This window comes from Pteropus vampyrus, unplaced genomic scaffold (genome assembly GCF_000151845.1).
Source record: "Pteropus vampyrus isolate Shadow unplaced genomic scaffold, Pvam_2.0 Scaffold41, whole genome shotgun sequence".
Taxonomy (NCBI): domain Eukaryota; kingdom Metazoa; phylum Chordata; class Mammalia; order Chiroptera; family Pteropodidae; genus Pteropus; species Pteropus vampyrus.
The window spans coordinates 10,847,212-10,864,169 of NW_011888822.1; the positions used below are offsets into that span (position 1 = coordinate 10,847,212).

Consider the following 16,958-nt stretch of genomic DNA (forward strand, 5'->3'; position numbering starts at 1 on the left):
CAGTAGACCATCAGTTTACAATCCCTAGTGGAGAATCAATTTCTTGCTTCCCTCATTCTTCTCCCATGATAATGTAAATCTCAAAATTCCTATTTTCAGTAAATTTCATTTCCTAAGCTTCTTTCACCTTTTCTTAGAAAATTCCACACTTTTTAACAAAACATTACTGCCTTGCTTATGTCAAAGTTGTCATTATGGCTTTTAGAAAACATTTTCCCCTTTTTTCATAAATGCAGTAAATAATGTGATAATACAGAAGTGAAAGAACAAGTCTCCTGCAGGTGTGAAGAGAACCACCCTTGGGAGAAAGGGGAACAGGGCAATGAAGAATAACAAATTACTTAGTCCCCAAGAGAAACAAGTTAACTCCAACTAGAAGACCTCATCAAAAGACAACTTTAAAATCCAAGCTTCTCTTCCCAACACATCAAGGCCCAAGAAAAGTAAAAATTACAAGGAAATAAGAGTACTCCCTGGTCCTCTTTGCACACTGGTAACTATAAAGACAGATGAAAATAACTGCACAAATTCCTCCTGAGAGTGGACAGGTGGGGCAGGTGTGAGAAGCACAGTTATGAAAAGGATTTGGAAGCAAAAAATAAAGTTCAAAGATTTGGCTTTTACAAAAGCCAACAGAGAGTGCCAGTCTCTGCCCCTGAGAGAGAAGGAAAGAACAAGGACCCTGATGGGACCCCAGCGCGGTATCAATGGAAACTCAAGGTCACGGTCCTCCCCCTCAGACTGAAGGAAGGAGGCGGCTGGTCTATGGGACCAAAGTGAACCTTCGATAGAAGGAAACTTTCAGAGGAAATGATTTAAGCTTTTTGGTGAGAAGGGTCTTTTTCAAATGCTCTTTTGAAGTTCTTATTTCCATCTTAAGTTTACACAAACAAAAATAATCATGTTTTCAAAGGGTCTTGCGGTTCACTGTGGGGGAGGGAGTTTGGCTTGGTTTTCTTCAACGAAGCTTCCAGGTCTTTGGAGTTTTTCCTTATTTGGAGGGAAAATGTAAGCCCCCAGGCACTAGATGTCCCAGATTACTGCTATAGTGTCCTGTAATGACAGCAATGCAGTAAAAGAAGGATGTAGAAGATGTAATAAGTGGCAAGGAGTTAGAGAGATGCACTCTGGAGATGTATGAAGAAGCCACATTAAAAGAGACTAGATCTTTCGTCAGGAGAAAATATTTACCGAAATGTTTTAAAAGCAAAAGAACATTCTAGAATAGCATTGTCCAACAGGACTTTCTATAATGAAAATGTCCTCTCTTTGCATTGTCCAAAATGGTAGCCACTAGCCACATGTGGCTACTTAAATTTAAATTATTTAAAGTAAATAGAACTTAAAAATTCAGTTCCTCAACTGCACTAGTCACATTTCAAGTACTCGGTTCCTTTATGTTCCCATTGTTCCTCATATTCACACCTATTAGTGCATTTTCTACTTCATATTTTAATTCTCTCTCTGCAGTTTCAATTCTGACATAAGGACTAAGAAATATTCAATTCTGTACTCCAGTATTAAGCAGGGTCTAGTACACAATAGTTAAATAAGAAATGCTAATATGAATGGATGCATGAATAGATGGGTAAATTAAATGAATCACTTAACCCTTTAGTCCACTCTCACATTTACTTTCTAGAGGCCTTGCTGTCAGACAGAATTGCTATGTCATTTCCACCAAATTCTAATACGAAATGAATCCTAGATCTTGATGAATATAATTATATTAATAAAGATAAAAAAGAGGCAGATCTTGATGATGATGATGATGATAAACATCAATACTCTTCTCATGAGAACACTATAGTCTTGGCTCCCAAAGACTTTGTTCTCTATCAGTTTCCCTCGAGACCCTGCCTTGCTTTTTTCCAACATTAGGTAAAAAAATTATCTTCTTGTTTCATCTATTTTTCTCTATAAAATGAGTAAGCCGTTAGATGTCCAAGCTTCTCCTCCCAAAGATGTCCTGAATTCAAACCTAAACTTCTAAACCAGAAATCAGGAAACTTTTTTCTGTAAAAGGCTGGATAGTAAGTATTTTAGGGTTTTGCAGGATATGTAACTACTCAAATCTATTGAAAGCGGCCACAACCAACAAAACAGATGACTGGCTCTATTCCAATAAAACTTTATTTGTGGACACTAAAATGTTCATTTTGTATAATTTTCATGTTTCACGAACTATGATTCTTCTTTGGATTTTTTTTTTTCAACCATTTAAAAATGTATATGGTTTGTAGGTCCTACAAAAAACAGGCTGTGGTATTCGGCCCATGGGCCTTTTTTTGCCAAACTTTGTTCTAAGGCCTGTTCTCAGCTCACACGCTTCATACACAAGTTAAAGGTCCTGGAGTCATGGAGATGGAAACTAACCCCTCTTTCTAGACAATGAAATATTCAAGAGTTCTACAATCCAGCAGCTCCAAGGGCCAATGGGAGCCAAACCAAGGAAGCATTGGTTTCAAAGGGGGTAGTGATGAGTGCTGGAGGTGAGAGCAATCCTTATCCATCCACCCTGATAGCAGCTCCAGCTGTTGTCACCATCAGCTGAGCAGACAGATGAAGGCTCAGCTGGTCTCAGAATCCTTTTATAAACCAGTTTTGTCCAGACTTCTATTAGTCAAAATCCTGATCTACATAAGGGTTTCTGCAAGCCTGTTAATTATCCCTTTGATCTGCAGTTATATTATCTTCAATTAAGCATTAATATATTGTGCATGAACTGACACCATGTCATGCAAAATGGTAAGGCTCCTGGAATACATTCCAAAGCCAGTATTCTAAATAGAGCTGTGTAGGCAGTGAAATATTTATCTTCAAATTCATCTGTGTACATTTTTTAAATTACTGCTCTCTAAATTTGCTTTGAAATGTCTGACCTGCTGTTCATAAGTCAAAAAATATAATCTCTCTTTTGTAGAATTCCAATTGGTAAATTGTGTTAAAAAATAAAAAGTCAGATTGGCTACTTGCTGTTAGATGGTGGGTATTCAGGCCTCACGTAGCTGGTGTTACCTTAAAAAATAATTGCCCTAAATGCCTTGTGGACTTCATAGACCATGCTGCTATAAAACTGTTTTGCCTTCATCAATTAACAGTCCAAAAATTCCCAAACAGTTGCAGAATGATGAGGCTTCTATTTTTAAAAAGTCAAGTAAGACTCGGATATGGAAATACAGGTAAAGAGGTGTTAGACACCCAGTTTGTCTTTCTGGTTCCACACTGGTAATTTTTTTTCTTCCCATATTTTGTAAAATGAGCAGAGCAGATATTTGTTTATAAAACGGTGACAGAAGAAAGGCCCTGGATATATACAGACTCTCCATTTTAAGTAACTTTCAAGTTCCTGAATGAGGTATGCTCTAAACTCCTAGAAACCAGGTGCGACTCTGAGATGTGGGCCAATTTCAACACTTACCTGAAAGGCATCCAAATGATTCTGGTAGAAAATCAAGTTAGTGATCTTGTGAGACTTACAGTATTTCCAATTTTGGGCTGGCCTGGAAATATCGTAAAAATGGGCACATATCATAAAAAATGTGGTCTCTAGGTCCATTAAAAGCAGAAATGCACAATTATGTAGAGAAAAGGAGATAAGCTGCATATTTTAAACCCCAGCTAGACCTTCACTATGACACCAACTGATTATCCTTCTTTATCTTCACTCCCTGGACTTCTCAAGTGGACTTCGAGGTTAACAGGGTGGGTGACCTACCCAATTCTTACATAGTACATTTGGTGTCCTGTTCGGTGCTACCTCCTGGGCAAATTACCCAAGGCTGAAAGCCAAGATTCCTGATCAAGGATTCCCTAACATCACTCACAGTGGTTCAGATAAGTCTGAGAGTTTATTTCTACTACTGTAGGAAGAGGCTGGGGAACAAAGAAATGAGGGTAAACAGAATGAAAGAGACCCTGAGATTTCAAGTTGGAAAGAAACTTAGCTGTCACCTTGACAAGTGGTGTTCAGCTATAGGAGTACCTAAAAAAGCACTTATGAAGGCTTCTCAACATACCCGTGCTTAGGCCGTAGCCCAGGATAGAGTTCAGCAGATAGAGTTCAGGAATCTACCTATGATTTTAAAAAGCTCTGAGACCTAGATCTTGATGATGATAAAAATTATATTAATTCCGATGTGCCTCCAGGGTTGAGAACCAGGAACTAATTTTTTTGTAGATAAGAAACTGAGGCTTACAGAGGTAAGTCACTTCACCGAAATAGACATGCCTGGATTCAAAATGCAAGTAATGGAGGAAAACTCATTAGCATATGAGGAAGTATTGCAGGAGGGCTCCACGGGGGAGGAGTCACACTACCTCTGGATCCAAGGGGGAGCCATTCACACCACAGACATCCTCGATCTCCTTAACTATCTATATAAAGTATCTACATATGTATAAGATACTTTTTTTGGCAAATGACAGTAAAGTGCTTTAATGTAATAAAGTAAGGTCTATTATGAAACTACTCTGACAAACTAGAATAAGATGTCTTGACAGAGTGTTTTCCTCAATTTCACACGAGCACGAGGTGAAGGCTAGCTAAGGCCCTGCCAGCTAAGTCCATTTTCCTGAATCTCAAAAAATTACTGCTTTCATCATTACACCTACCACAATGTATAGAAAGATGTCAGACTAGACCAAGAAGAAAGGAAGGAAAGCTGGGTGTTGGGTGGCTCTTCTGTGCAAATTCAAAAGAGGTACCTCTTTCCCCAAGCAGACACTGCCCCAGTCCCATGCCAGGGTGCAGGGCTTGGTAAATCATGGCGAGATTTCAGTCCTCACTAGCCCCTTATTTAGGCAACTTCGTACAATGAATACCCTGCAGGATCACATCCAGTCTTCTAAAGCAGAGGTCAGAAAACCATAGCCCAAATCTGGTCCGCAGTCTGTGTTTGTATGGCCCTTGACTTAAGAATTGTTTTTATTTTTTTGAACAGTAGAGGAAAAAAAAAATCAAAAGAAGAGTATTTCGTGATGTGAAAATCACATGAAATTCAAATTTCAGTGTCCACAAATGAATTTCTATTGAAATATGGCATATTCAGTCATCGATGTATTGTCCGTTGTTGCTCTTGCATGACAACAGCAGAGCAAATATTGCCACAGAGAGATGAGTGGCTTGCAGGACCAAAAATATTCACTGTCTGGCCCTTTACTTCTGGTAAGTTTGCTTACAGAAGTTTGCTGACCCCTGGTCTAAAGGAAGAAAAGAGTTAACTATTAAGCCAAATTCCTTTTGTAGATTTAATGAAAAATTCCAAGCAAATATGGCAGGTGAAATAGTTTCTTTATATATACAAACTTGAAACTGAGAAAACGGTGGAGGAAGGTCAACTTCATTACCTAGCCACCTTGACAGTACCTTTAAATGTCATCAATCAGTATGTGCCTTGCATGACTTGCAAGGGCTCATTATAAATTACAGCACACGGGCCCCTGACACGATCCAGGGACTGTAACAGGACTCTGGTGACGTAATGTGATAAAGGAGATTTCTCTGTACAGCTCTATATGGCACAGAGCTGGAGAATTTCCAAGAAATTTAATTTCCAGAGTGCCACCTTTGACTACTCAAGATAATTCCACCAAAGCACCGGGTATCCTTGAAGAAAACTTTATCTTTTCTAGAAATGCTTGTCATTGGGTGTCGTCCTCGAAAACATAAATTTGTAGCTATTTTCTCCAACGAGACAGACTAAATCCAGGATGTAGATTTTCCAATTAGACTCTTTTTAAACATCTGTTGGTAGGCTGCATTTAACATTAGTTATTTGAGCAAAGCGCAATTTGATTAGAGTGTCTGAAACCAAGCCAAAGTCTGCAAAATAATAGCTCAATTAAATTCTGTTTTGCTTTCATTTGTCTTGGATTTTCCTGAGTGTGATACTGTTGCAAATAATCAAGTAAACCAATTCCTTTCAAAATGAGAGATTTAGGTATATTTTCCATCTTCCCTCCGAATTTATTTAATAATCTACTCCATCTTTACTATGCTTCATTGAACTTTAATCTTGACACCAAATACATTCTGTATTTTGTTTAGTCTCCTTAAATTTTCCATACTTATAAATTAAAGTCCTGTGTCATTAATATTACACCTTAAACAGATTAGCAAATGTACAAGGCAAACACAGAGCATTTAGGCATCAAACCACACTGCAGGAGTTTTCTGATTTTCACTCCATACTTGACAAGATTCATTTCATCAGCCCAATGAAAGATGTAGGCAGGAATGACATTAGATTATTTTAATGCTGTGTCTGTTCTTGAAGTGTTCCAGTCTGTAGCCTCTTCAACTAAAGTTGAAGTATCAATTTTCCTTTCTTTTTCGCTCAGATGTTTGACTTACTCTTCATTCATTCATTCATCCATTCATTCATTCATATATCACTCCCTCATGCACTAACTCATTGAAAGAAACGAGGATGCAGGATGCCACAGCTTCAAGAATTCAGATTAAGGAATAGTTACTTGGCTATTAAAGCAACTTAGCATTAATTCATATAAATTCTAGGAAAACCAAGACAAAAGCGAACCCAGGATGGAATTTGTACAACAGTACGACCCTCATTTATGCCAAAATTGACATATTTAGGAAAATCGTGCTTGTCAAGATAATGCATAGTAGCAGGGAGGATGACAGCAACTAACATTTATTAAATCTTTGTTGTGTGCCAGGCACCATTCTAAGCTTCTTACATGTGATTACATCAGCTAGTCTTCATCACAACTTAGGACAGGCACTGTGATCATCCCCATTTTACAGATGAGGAGCCTAATGTCTTCCCACCAAGTGTGGTTAACCACCAATTGACTACGAGCAAAAGGATAGTCCCTGTTATGCTGCTGAAACATACATTTGAATAGTGGCTGATATCAAGTGAATTAACATATAACTTGGCATTTAATAGGTAGTCGTTTTCCTTGTAAAAGAAATGTATATAATTATGAGAAGAGCTAACTTTTCTGAGAATTTACTATGTCCCAGGCACTGTGCAAGCACTTTTCACACATTAATCATTTAACCTTCCTTCGGGTAGATGAGGTAATTAGCCACATTCTCTAGATGAGAAAACAAAAATACAGAGAGGTTAAGCTACTTTTCCAAGGTCACACAGGAGTATGGGTAATGTAAGGACTTACATCTGACAGCCCGACACCAGAGGCCACACTATTTATCATGATGTGCCTCCTCTCACAATATTCTGATACACAAATCTCCGAAACTCTCAACCACTTTGCTGAGTTTGCATGGGGACCCAGTGTACAAGATTCTGTGCCTTTAAGGACAAATCGCTCCTAATTTTTGACCATAAAGAGGTATAGTTTCATGATAAGAATGCAATTTGCTCAGTCTCAGATAAGGATATAGGGAAAAACACAATGTACATGTTGAATTTTAGATAATATTTCAATGGTTACCACAAGATCTATCAGGCTTCCCCCAAAAAATCCCAAGTACTTCTCTACTCTGGTATGCGATTAGCACAGCCCATTTCAGATAAACCTGTCAAGCCTGGCAAACAGAAGGCACACATACCACCACTCCCAACTCCAGTGCCCATGGCAGACATGGCTCTTCAGGCATGGCCGCAGTACAGAGGCCATGCCAATTGCAGAATCCTTCAAACAGCACCCGAGGCAGAGCCACTTTCGACTTACATCAAATGAAACCTCTTTGCTCTGTCTACTCTATGTGGTTTGCACTCTTAATTCTGTTTCTGGAATAAATAACAGTCTCTTTATGCTATCAAATAAAGAACAAAAGCAGACAATTTCCTCAACATCTTATTAAAAGCAGCTTCATTAGGTCTGATGAAGCAGCTCTTCCGCGTGTAAACCAGGGAGAGCCTGGCCTGTGGGTCCTATGGCCAGAGGAGATCAGAAGGAACCCTGCAGGCTGCAGCAATAGGCACCAATGAAAAAGAAGCATGAGAGAGCATAGCAGAGAATTTAGATAGGAGAAAATATAACATATCACGTGGCTTTTGGTTACCTTCTGAAGAAAGCAGACAGAGATCTAATTCTCTCGGAATTAAACTCAAACACAATTTAGTCACCAGGATCTCCCATCTAAATGACAGGGGATAGAACAAGCAATATTTACAATTCTGAATCTGGGGCACCTGCTACGGTAGGTAAGATTGGACCATTGAAAGTTTCTGAATAGCAGAGTGACATGGCATTTAGGAAAAGACTGAGAAGAGTAGGTAGTAGATACACATGAAGAAAAGAATACATTCTGGGGGAATGGAGGGGGATAGGTTCTAGTTCTTTGCCAAGATCTAGGCATGTGCCAATCGAAGGTCTGAACCCTGGAACGAGATAGCATCAGGGAAAACACAGAGAAAGGAACGGATACGAGATACCTATTTGGAAGGGAAAATGGCAGATCTAATGACAGATAATGTGGTGGGGATGAAGGAAATTAATAAGTCAGTGATGACTCATAACTCTGACTAATAGGGCCTGGAGATAAAAGTGATCAGCTGGATTAGAGATAACTGAAATTGCTATGATGGTGAGCTAAGACAGAGACACGGACAGGCAGTAAGGAGGAGTGCAAATGGGCTTGGAGTCATGGGTGTAGAGGTACCAGAACAAGGAAGGAGGACAAATGTGCTACCAGAAATCAAAGGAACTGAACTTTGGTACAGGAATGAACTTGTGTTCCGTAAGAGAACTGGGAAGCCAAAAGAGAATGCCATGGAGACCAGGGGGCACTGGATGGAAGAAGTTTAAAAGAAAGGAATTTCTAAAAAGATGAGTAGCCAAAGGATGAGTTAGCTATTATGTCAGACAGATTGAGGTGAGAATGAGACATGGCCACTAAACCTAGTGACAATGAAATTCCAGAAAATGGTGAAGAGAAAAGCCAGATTTGGAGGAGGTTAGGAAGGAAAGTGCCTGGTTAAAACAAAACAAAACAAAAAGTTGAAGCGGCAGGCAGGATATTCAGGTTCTAAAAGGTTGGTAGCAAAAGAAGGAGCTAAAAGAACATAGCTGAGAAGGACTGAGTCATCCAAACTTCTAGAACTACCCATTCGAAATCCACATTTTACCATAAACACCAATAAATGCTGGGCTCTGTCTGCTTGAATGTTTATTAATTTCCTTCAATGGGATGTAACATAAAAGGACAAGAGCTGGCGCTCTTTGCCCAATTGTGTCCTGGCAACTTTAAGCTCTACTACTTAAGTAGTTAAAAATCTGTACTATTGATGAAAGGGGAAAAGTTATGATGAGAAGGCAGCAGTGCTAGACCCTTTAGAAACAACTAGTATTCTGTCTCTGCACTTTACTGGGCAATAATTTGAAGCTCAAACAATCTCAACAGCAAGGCGGCTAAAGTCCACCAAAAGTTCAAAATGGGGTATGTTCTCTTTAAAATTTTGAGAGCGACTAAATATGACAACCATCTGATGTATGAAAATTATTCACAACCAAAAACAGACAGTCTGGAAATAGCCGGGATGACTTCATTTAGACAGAATTACCCAAATCTGTTTCTAATATACACAGTACACATAATAAATTTTTACAATATGACAAGGAAAACAAACTTAATAAAAGTTCCCAATCTTTTGTTACACAAGCATGCTATATCCATGCTATGTTTATAATAGTTTGCTCATGATATCACAGCTCAGTAACAAAGGCCCAGGCAATACAAAAACAGTTACTAGGCATGACATCAACTCACAACTACCGTAATTACATCGGTACACAAATTTCCCAAACTGTACATTTTCCAAACTGCTTCTCAATTTCAACGGCTGCCTTTAGACAATTACTTGCAGGGTTGTCTGCAAGCTTTGAGTAATACCCGTCTTTCTTCTCTTTCCCAAGCGTCATTTCCCTTTAGAAAGTGCATATTTCAATTACAAGCACTATTTTTCAAATATGCCCATAAACATATGTCCAAATTAGGAGACAGTGTGGTCTAGTGGTTAGTGACAAGCATTAGACATCAGCAACTCTGATTCTGTTCCTTTCACTGTCCCTGTTTGCTAGGCACAGGCAGTAGCTCAGTGAGAGGCAGCAGAATGTACTGGTTAAGAGCACCAATTCTTTTATTATTATTATTATTATTATTATTATTATTATTATATTTATATTTATTGGGAAGAACATAGATTCTTGAGCCAAACTGCTTCGGCTGGAGTCCTAGCTCAGTCACTTATCAGCTGTTTGGCTCTGGGCATGTTAAGTTCTCTATACCCCACTTTCTTCATCTGTAAAATGGAAATAATAATAGAGTTTACCTCCATTTGTTTGCTATACAGTAGTTGGCTCCTACAAAGTACAATTTCAGGGTTTGCTATTTAAGATTATTAGCATCGTATTTTGAGGACTCAGTTTCCTGTTTGAACACCTGGCTTAAATTATCCCAACACATAGCAAATTGTGTAATTTTCTAATGCTAGAGAAGGGGTTTCATCTTGGTCACATTACCTACATATAGAGAGGTTCAATGAATAAAGCTGGAATGAATGAATGAATGAATGAATGAATGAAAGAAATCCATGGGTTCTGCAATACCCAATAGTTACAGAAGTGAAAAATACTACCTCGCAGAAATTGGTTTTCATACTATTTCTCTAATGGCTTACTTTCATGTTCCTGTAGCTAATGTTGATAAATACCTCCAGCCCAACTGAAATAATACATGTAGGGAAAAAAATATAGAGCCTTGTGATTTCAGAAGCATATTTCTCTAAGGACCAAGCTTTTGAGCCTGTCCTATATGCACGACCTCTGTCTCACTGTGCTGCATGGTCAGCTGGCTTTCCCAGCCGGGCATGGTGCCAGGGGAGGTGAGACTACCCCCATTGTCACTTCTGGTCCATGGCGCTTGCACCAAATGCTGTTATTCTAGGCTTCAGGAAATTTTCTAACCACTGGACAGGGTCCAATGCTGTGTGCTAATGAGTTTCAGATTGGAGGACTTCACTGTGCATGTGTCAGAAAAGTGCCATGGTTTATGGTGAGGTGGGGGCAGGGAAGAAAAGACACAAAAAGGAAGAAAAAACAGTAGTTAAAAAATGCTGGCTACTCAAATTGACAGGGAACGTGACCTCTGCACTTCATCAGAAATTCCTGCAGACTTACAAAATAAAGAAGTTTGCTTTTATCACACACTGTGAGACTCATGGAAAAATGGAAAACACTACATCACTTGACCTTGGTGTGCCCTCTTTCAACCACAGACGAATATTGTGTACAAAAATTCTAAATCAACTTAAGATGTTCAAAAAAAGCTTTAATTTTCTGTGTTAGACTTGATGATTACTATTTTGGTTCTTGAGATTTTGCTTAGAAGGTTCACACAGGAAAAGGACCCATAATTCCAGGAGTTATTTTATCACTTTGGGAATAATAACGTTGTGGCCTCTGTTGGGTGGGCACATCATGGTCTATATCCCCCTACACTCCTTGAAAAAGAATGAGCAAGCTTTGCTGACCCAGGCTGGAAAGTCACCCAAGACTGAATCATGAGTGTTTGCTTACATTAACAGAACATTAAAACCCATTTTAAACAACTCTAGCCATCTTTGCTTAATGATTCACCTCTCCGCGATGCTTTTTCTCTCTTCAAGGTAACCAACAGGCTTGATATCAAGACTTCTCATCATGCTATCATAGTCTATCAAAGAAGAACCCCTTCTCAGAAGAATCTAACTCACAGGACTTTTATTGAGTAATGAGACTACATTTAATTTTTTTTTTTTTTTTTTGCCACACAGTACTGGCGACTTTAAAAATCCAATACTTTCACATCCTCGAACTGTCATCAACATTTTTTCAGACGATGTCAATAAAATTGATTGCTTGCAGTTCTGAATTCTGCTCTGCACATGGAAACAATATAATTTGTTTTAAAGTATTTTCGATGGGGGCGGAAGGAGAAACAGAACCTCAGCAAGCCTATCCACAACATTGGGGCGGGGTGGGGAACAAACCAGAAGCAAAGTAAATGGCCTGAATATTATGGTCTGCTGGAAACTTTGACAAAAATTCCTGATGCATAAACCCTAAACCCTACTGTTGTGCTGACTGATATGTCTTCCTGTCAGATATGAATGATGTTTCTGGAACATTAATACGTTCATTAAATTCTAACTCCCTGTACTTAAAATATTCTGTACTTTGGCTCAGAGGCATCTTGACAGCTTTGTTGTAATCATATATGTGAGGCCCCAGACTACACAGTTGTTGAGATGCCTCATACCTACAGCCAATCTGTTGCTTTTACAAGTTTAATCTAGATATTAAGGAGCTGATTGTGGAACCATGTCGATTCAACATCTTCAACTCAGTTGTATATCATAGAAACCACTATGGGTGGTGATAGACTCCCATGATGCCCAGCAACCGTACATACCTTTAACTCCCTAATCTGTAAGACTACAAAATACGGCTCGTTTTTTTTTTTTTTTTTTCCCGAAGCACAAGTGGACGACCAGCAAGGGTCCGACAGTGTTATTCCTAATTACCTTTTTTTTTTTTTCACTCTTGATCCTGTGGCTCTCATAATTAGTTACCTGGGGCTGCAATCCAATTTGAAGTGATGACAAGAAAGTGATCCATGAAAAAGTAATAAGTTAAATCCAATTTCAGCCTTCCTCTAATTAAATGCACATGGAACTAATGACTCCAACCCTAGCATTTCAGTGATAATGGTAATTAGCGAGGTGGGAGTCACTCTCTTTTTCAACACTGGAGGTGTAAACCACAAGGTAAAATGGTAGGAGCACTCTTAATTACATGTGTCATTTTGTCAGCAATTTACACATTTTTGACCAGTCAAGTATGTTTTTTTCCCTTCTGTCCCTTCCCACCTCCTAGCTCCAACAATGATTATAACATACTTTTCCATGTTACAACACATGGAAGCTCGTAAGAGCCCTTCAGACTTGAGAATAAGAAATAAGTTTTCTTTGCTATTGCTCACTGCTATGACACATGCACAGAAACAAGGCAACAGTTAGGATTAATATGCAGACCTTAAGTCTTATTTTTAATTGAAATCCAGATCTCGACAGTGGAATTGGTTTTGGTTGGCTTGGTTTTATTTTTGCTTACAATATGGAAAATATAATAATTTGTTTATTTATGGAAAACATGGCACTCTGTAGTTGCTGAGTAAATACACACTGAAGGAGAAGCAATTATTAACTTACTCGTGGCATACTGGTTATCTGTGGTACTAAAAAATTCTGGCTTCCGACCCCCGTGCAGCCACTGTCTGTATGCTCTGAAGCAAGTCACTTAACTTCTCTAAGTTTCACTTTTCCTCATCCATATAATGATTTAATAATAGTTCCTATACCATAGAGTGGCTATGAGGCTGGTCCGCATTAAGCACTTATTAACCATTAATTATCTTTGCATATGGTGACATATGCATATGGTGACAAATGACATGCTCGCATCTAAAATATTAGCATACTTACATTTTAATGCTTAGATACATGTAAGTAAGGTGACCATATAATTAAATGTCCAAACTGGGATACTTTTGATAGGATTATTAATAAATACACCCAGCTAACAGACTGCGGCTGTCCTGGGAAGACTGGGATACAGGGTCACCATATATATAGCTGAAGTTGAAATAGAAAAATGAGCAAACTCATATTACAACTCACCTCAGAATTTTGGAGGGAGGCAAGGACAAAATATATTATTTTAGAAAAAAGTTCTTAAAGAGTATTTAACCCAGGCAACAAGATGGACTTCTTGAGGTTCATGAAACCCTTATAACTGAGAGGCAAAATTCTGTGTTTGAGTGCTGTGCTGGGAGGAGGGGTTACCGTTTCTATCACATTTTTAATGGTGTGTGTAATCTGAAAGACTTAATAACCATTTAGAATGCATCATTTCTATTTTATCACCTCTGATCAAGACTTATTTTTTAGGGTTTTGGGAATCTCCAAATTCAGGTGGTAACAATGAAATTTTAAAAAGTACTGAAATTTCAATACTTCATAGTTATTTAATGCCAGGGATGCCATTTCTATACAATGTTAACTCTGGACACTTAAAAAAATTATTTGCTTTCTTCTCCTGAATTACACACTTTACTAATTCAGTGCATAGGGATATTTTTTAAGGGTCAGTATTTCAAAACCATTCCATTTCACTATTTATAATGTTAAATTGTAGCTTCCTTTAAAGGTTTCCTCTTACCAATTTGTTCCTTAGTGAATAACGTGGAAATGATACAAGGTACTAAGACTCTATGTGGCATTAATGCAAAGCAAAAATGCTGCCTACAGCATGTTTTATATAACTGAAAATCAAAATGCTAAAAAACACCTGCTGAATCTTATATTTGAACCTCCTCCATTTAAAGCAGGAATCCTCATTATAATCCTGAGCTTCCAGCTGAACCAAAAGGCTGACCTTCCAGTGGATTTCACTATTCTTCCTTCCAGTGAAATGGCCTCCTGCGTGAGGGGCTTGCATATGATATAACCTTGGAAGGAAGGGGATAGGCAGGAGAGAGAACTATCAGATGATTGGTTTCAAGTTCATATTCTTTATAGATGGCCTGAAACTGTGGTCAGCTTTCCACTATAAGCAACACATAAGGTTTACTTTCTTTCCTAACTTGAATGCTGCCAGAATACACATGTACTTTTACTTTCTTAGGAGAAAATGTGTCATTTGATTTCCTTCCAGTTTATGTACTCATGCCAACAACTAAAATGCTTAAAGAACCAAAATGAATTACTACCCAGAAACGGTGGTCAAAGTTCCAAAATTCGATCAATAAAATTGCTCATCTACTCACAAATTAATCTTCAGCCAGTAAAGTTACACATTTTCGAGGTTACGAGCACACCTGCACTGCTAAGCATTTATTTCACTTGTTTAAGCAACCTCCAGAAATATATAAATATTTATAAAAGTAAGCCTACTATTTTTACTTACATATAATTTTCTTTTTGCAGCAAAATTGTGTTAATTCTTTACAACTCATAAGCATTCTGAAGGCAGGCTCTGTGTCCTCCAGTTTCATATCTATGGGCATCAGCAAAATGCCCTGCGCATTGTGGCTGTTCCAGAAACCAAGTTGCATCTAATGAACTCAGATCATTCTGATACTGAATTTACAATGAGGCCAATTTTCAATTTTCATTTGTAGCATTCACAAAAAAAATTGGCAAAGTAAATTAATAGACAAAATAAAGGGCTATGTAGGTTGCTAAACAGACTATTTTTTCAAGAACTTCAGAAGCAGTATTTATACTCAATTAATCCTTTATATAAACCAAAACATCACCCAAGAATGCAGCTAGCTCAGAATTAGATCAAAATGTATACCTGCAAAGAATGATATTTCTTTCTTATTTATTCTCATCTCCCTGAAATTAGTTCAAATTGTGATGTTTGACTACATTTTGTGTGCTCTCTATCGAGTAACCACTTATAGCCTCCTCTAACTTTCCATTTTCTTTTGTTTGTATCATCAGCCTGTGAAACTGGAGAGCGCTGCCAAACATAAAGCAGGGAAGTGTGAGATATGCTTAAAATATGAGTCACAGTATATTTGGGGATTTGGGATTCTTTTTTTTTTTTTTCCTCAAGCTATCAGCAGATCAAATCCTTCTTTCCTGACAAGCATTCCTCTATGAGGAAGATCTGAAATTTGCTAAAATAGGTCTCTTGGTGTAGTTAAGAAGGGTAAGAAGATCAGAAAAAAAAACAGTTAAGATTTACTAAAGGATTTCCCTTTCAGTTCAGAACCATTCTGGCTGAGATGCCCCAGTGAGGACACGGCATGGCAAGGTGTATTTAAATGTGAAGGTTATTTCTTCCGTGAATCACAGAGTCTGTATACATATTTTTACAACGAAGTAATATACCAAGTGACCCATATTAGTAATTTCTCCTCTCCATTTATGGAAGGCCAGCCAACATAATAAAACTCTGAGAATTTGCATGACCCTATCCAGCAGATGAGGAGAAGTAGTATGTGATGCACACACGTATGCCAATGCTTGTGTGTGCGCGCGCGCGCGCACACACACACACACACACACTTGCGCACAGACACACACAAACACTCTAGTCAATCAACTCTTTTTTTTTCCCCCCCTCATCAATTCTTAAAGCTGGTCTAAATTCTCTGCTTGTCAACTCTCCCACTGAGGGGGTAGGAAGGAACTCCAAAGATCTTTAGCAAAACCAGCATTCAATATGGCCCCCTTGTCCCACACTTTTTATACAGACTGAGTGCTCAGCAGAATGTGTTAGGTTGGTTTTGACACTGTCCTTGCCAAGAAAAATGAAGCTCTCTGTATCATAGTCTTCTGGTGGCTAAAAACCTTATAATGGGCAAGAAGATAAAGAGCTCTCAAAAGGAAATCCCTGAAACTTTACTTCATATATTTAGTCCTAAAGGAACTTCGTTCATCTTGGAAACGAAGTTACCTAAAAATGCCATATGTTTCAAAAAAGCAAGTACGAGGGAAAATAAGTCTAGTATAAAAAATTACAAATGATGTTCAATACTGAAGAGTAGTGCATCAGACAGATTGCGTATGTGTATATTGTTTTTTTTTTTAATCTCTAGCCAAAGCTCTACTAAGTGTAAGATTTCCAGCCCCCAATAATATATTGTCATTTTTCCAATGCATTTGAGGCCTGATAAATTCAAGAGGACTCACAGTATTTTTTAAGGCTGTGAGAACTCCAAGAGGGAGGCAAAAAGAATGGACAGTCATTTGAATCACTGAGTGACAGGCTGGGCTAGCTCCCTGTATACATTAATAAATTAGAATTTTAATTGTGTCTCTGTCTGCAGGAGATGCCCCAATACTTTAATATGTACCAACAATTGGCTATGTTCTGGAATCTGCAATGTGGCCTCCACTGCTGACCTCTGAAACACAATTCCCAGTCTGACTACGGAAACTGTTCAGTTTGATCCTTTCAACTTA

The 16,958-nt window shown here is 38.3% G+C and overlaps 1 protein-coding gene across 6 annotated transcripts in view; it reads right to left on the reverse strand.

Annotated features, from left to right (window-relative positions):
* FOXP1 (forkhead box P1) overlaps window positions 1-16,958 on the reverse strand; it is a 220,418-nt gene that overhangs the window by 121,929 nt on the left and 81,531 nt on the right. Inside the window, exon 1 of one of the 6 annotated variants that reach the window (XM_023529705.1) lies at window positions 3,422-3,574. The exons of the other annotated variants lie outside the window; for them this stretch is intronic. Coding sequence (XP_023385473.1) covers window positions 3,422-3,559 — 138 coding nt within the window. The 5' untranslated portion in view covers window positions 3,560-3,574. Of the gene's footprint in view, window positions 1-3,421; window positions 3,575-16,958 lie in introns of those variants that run through there. 6 annotated transcript variants of the gene reach the window in all.